General features: G+C 40.4%; 1 protein-coding gene across 1 annotated transcript; it reads right to left on the bottom strand.

The window, feature by feature from the left end:
• Positions 1-479: 479 nt before the first annotated feature.
• Positions 480-2073, bottom strand: LOC104964235 (liprin-alpha-1-like; the record flags this gene model as incomplete). The annotated part of the gene is made up of 2 exons (XM_010792976.1): positions 480-1274; positions 1901-2073. Coding segments are annotated over 2 exons (271 nt in total), but the record flags the coding sequence as incomplete, so codon positions are not given.
• Positions 2074-2451: the final 378 nt, after the last annotated feature.

Genomic DNA, 2451 nt, shown 5'->3' with positions numbered 1-2451 from the left:
CTGTGGTTCCTTTATAGCCTAACATTAGCCACCTTTAGCTTAGCGGTGGTGACGGGAAGTCATGTGACCGTGCTGTAGTTCCTTTATAGCCTAACATTAGCCTCCTTTAGCTTAGCGGTGGTGACGTGAAGTCATGTGACCATGCTAGGGTTCCTTTATAGCCTAACATTAGCCACCTTTAGCTTAGCGGTGGTGACGGGAAGTCATGTGACCGTGCTGTAGTTCCTTTATAGTCCAACATTAGCCTCCGTTAGCTTAGCGGTGGTGACCTGAAGTCATGTGACCGTGCTGTAGTTCCTTTATAGCCTAACATTAGCCTCCTTTAGCTTAGCGGTGGTGACGGGAAGTCATGTGACCGTGCTGTAGTTCCTTTATAGCCTAACATTAGCCTCCTTTAGCTTAGCGCTGGTGACGTGAAGTCATGTGACCGTGCTGTAGTTCCTTTATAGCCGCCTTTAGCTTAGCGGTGGTGACGTGAAGTCATGTGACCGTGCTGTAGTTCCTTTATAGCTGCTTAAAAAGATCATAAAGTGGTGTTCATATATGGAGATCATCCTGCTGAACGAGCGTCATAAGCGTTTCAGATTATCTTCTGCAATAATTTAAAATAACATGGAGAAATCCCATGAACCAGGAGATGATGCCTTCAGGGTCGGCATACAAAACTCCGTCATCCCTGCACCACTCTATAGGCATCCTGTTTCCAGGACACGTTATAACATTTCCACGACAGATATGTCTTCAAATTGTAATTATTAAATAAAAATTAAACAGGAACCCTTTTCAATTTCAAGTAGCTGCTGTATTTACTTTTAAGACTTCAGACTACATTATAGTCAATATGTTTTCCTTTCATATTAACACAAATAAAAAGCTTTACAGGCACTTAAATCACTCTTTAAAGCACTTGGGGAAACCAGAGTCTCGTTCGTGCATTTGATGTAAAACTCATTTCTTATTGCCGATCTGAAAGACAGTGAGGAAACAAAAGTATACAGTCTACAAACTGCATTTTTCTTAATTTCTCCTTTTACTGAAACAAATTGTCATCAGAGCGACAGACACATATGAGAGCTAGGCACGTCCACAGCTGGAGAAAAAACATTTTGTGTTATTTTACATTATGTAGAAGGTTGACCACAGAACAATTATTTCACTCTGTTCAAAAGAGGACACTCACTTCTTCTGCAGCTTCCTGTTCTTCTCTGCAGGACCCCCCAGGGTGCCCATCCCTAAACCGTCCTTAGGAGAGCCCTCCGCCTCAGGAGTGCCAGCTGCAAACACAAACACAATGTCCAGAGACATAAGAGGGACACGGAGATGCTGTGAGCATGAAGAGCTAAAGAACATTTAAAGAGGAACCTGCTGTAATGCAGTGATTTTCAAAGTGTGGTCTGTGGCATTCAACCAGGGCCTTTGGCTCATTACGAATTTGTTTCATTTATTGATTACAATTTCTTTACAAACTGCTTTCAAATATTTGAATTTTGTTAACTTTAAATAGTTTATAGATCACATTTTAATTAAAACATTTCATATATTTTTTTTTTTTGCCCACAATCTTTTTATTGAACATTTTAAAAACACACAATCATCAGTGACTTATTCTATATTATTTAAATTAATCAGAATCCCAATTTATTTAACCTACATATGCAAGATTGAAACATTTGATTTGGTGTGGTTTGAAATTAATTCACCCTTTTCCTATGATTTGCCTTTAATATAGATTCATTGATGTCAGTAGCAATGATTTATAGGCATTCTGTGTTCAAATATTTTTGATATAACATCTTTCTAATCCTTCTATCTTTCTGTATCTTGTAAAGGGGCCTTTGCCTGGAAAACATTTGAACCCATGCTGTATTGTAAAATAAAAGCCCTGTGTTCGGGGTCTGACCTTGGTTGGGGGAGTCCTTGCCGGGGATGCTGGGTCGGCCCTTCTCCTTCTTCCCAAAGAGGCGTCCGATGGAGGACTTGATGCTTTTCTTCTTGGCCGCTTTGTTCAGAGAGTCCTGGCTGCTGTTGCTGCTGCTCGGGTTGCTGCCCTGACCGTCCTGCAGCCCGGAGAGGCTGGGGGGAGGAAGAGGGAGAGAAGACTCAGAGAACAGGGTATATGCAGGAATCCTGAAGTCAAATGTAATACTTTTTAAGACCCTTTTTAAGACCCTTTCCATACATTTTAAGACCTCATCGCCACTTGGAGTTTTAACCGGTTACATTGGCGACACACTTTACCTCACATTTACTATATACAGTATCAGGGCTCAACGCTAACTTTTAAAAGTGGTTGCCAGGCAACCAGGCATCAGCTTTTGGTTGCCAAAACTGAAAATACGGTTGCCATTTTTAGTCACCTCATATTTTAAATATTAAGATACTATACAGTTATACATCAACTTAATAATGTGACAAAAGAATGTTCAAATGCTTTACAATAAGTAATTAACA

The sequence above is a fragment of the Notothenia coriiceps genome, unplaced genomic scaffold (genome assembly GCF_000735185.1).
Source record: "Notothenia coriiceps isolate Sejong01 unplaced genomic scaffold, NC01 NC01_scaffold00036887, whole genome shotgun sequence".
NCBI classification, from domain to species: domain Eukaryota; kingdom Metazoa; phylum Chordata; class Actinopteri; order Perciformes; family Nototheniidae; genus Notothenia; species Notothenia coriiceps.
The sequence above is the reverse complement of the archived record's forward strand: the minus strand, read 5'-3'. Positions and strand labels throughout refer to the sequence as shown.